At 60.7% G+C, this 224-nt stretch overlaps 1 protein-coding gene across 1 annotated transcript in view; it reads left to right on the forward strand.

The window, feature by feature from the left end:
- Positions 1-17: 17 nt before the first annotated feature.
- Positions 18-224, forward strand: part of LOC104406923 (class I histocompatibility antigen, F10 alpha chain-like) — a gene marked incomplete at both ends in the record, with an annotated part of 1,626 nt that continues 1,419 nt past the window's right edge. The window contains 1 exon segment of the mRNA XM_010016045.1: positions 18-219. Coding sequence (XP_010014347.1) covers positions 18-219 — 202 coding nt within the window.

Raw genomic sequence — 224 nt, forward strand, 5'->3', positions numbered from 1 at the left:
GTGTCCCCACAGTGCTCCATTCCCTGCGGTACATCTATGTCGCTGTGTCAGAGCCCAGCCCAGGGGTTCCCCAGTACCTGTCGCTGGGATATGTGGATGGGAACCCCTTCGTGCGCTACGACAGCGAGACTGAGCGGGTGCAGCCCCAGACACACTGGATTGAGGCCAACGTGGCTCAGGAATACTGGGATAGGGAGAACCAGATCGCGCGGACCATTCCGCAG

The sequence above is a fragment of the Nestor notabilis genome, unplaced genomic scaffold (assembly GCF_000696875.1).
Source record: "Nestor notabilis isolate BGI_N333 unplaced genomic scaffold, ASM69687v1 scaffold22376, whole genome shotgun sequence".
In the NCBI taxonomy this organism is placed as follows: domain Eukaryota; kingdom Metazoa; phylum Chordata; class Aves; order Psittaciformes; family Psittacidae; genus Nestor; species Nestor notabilis.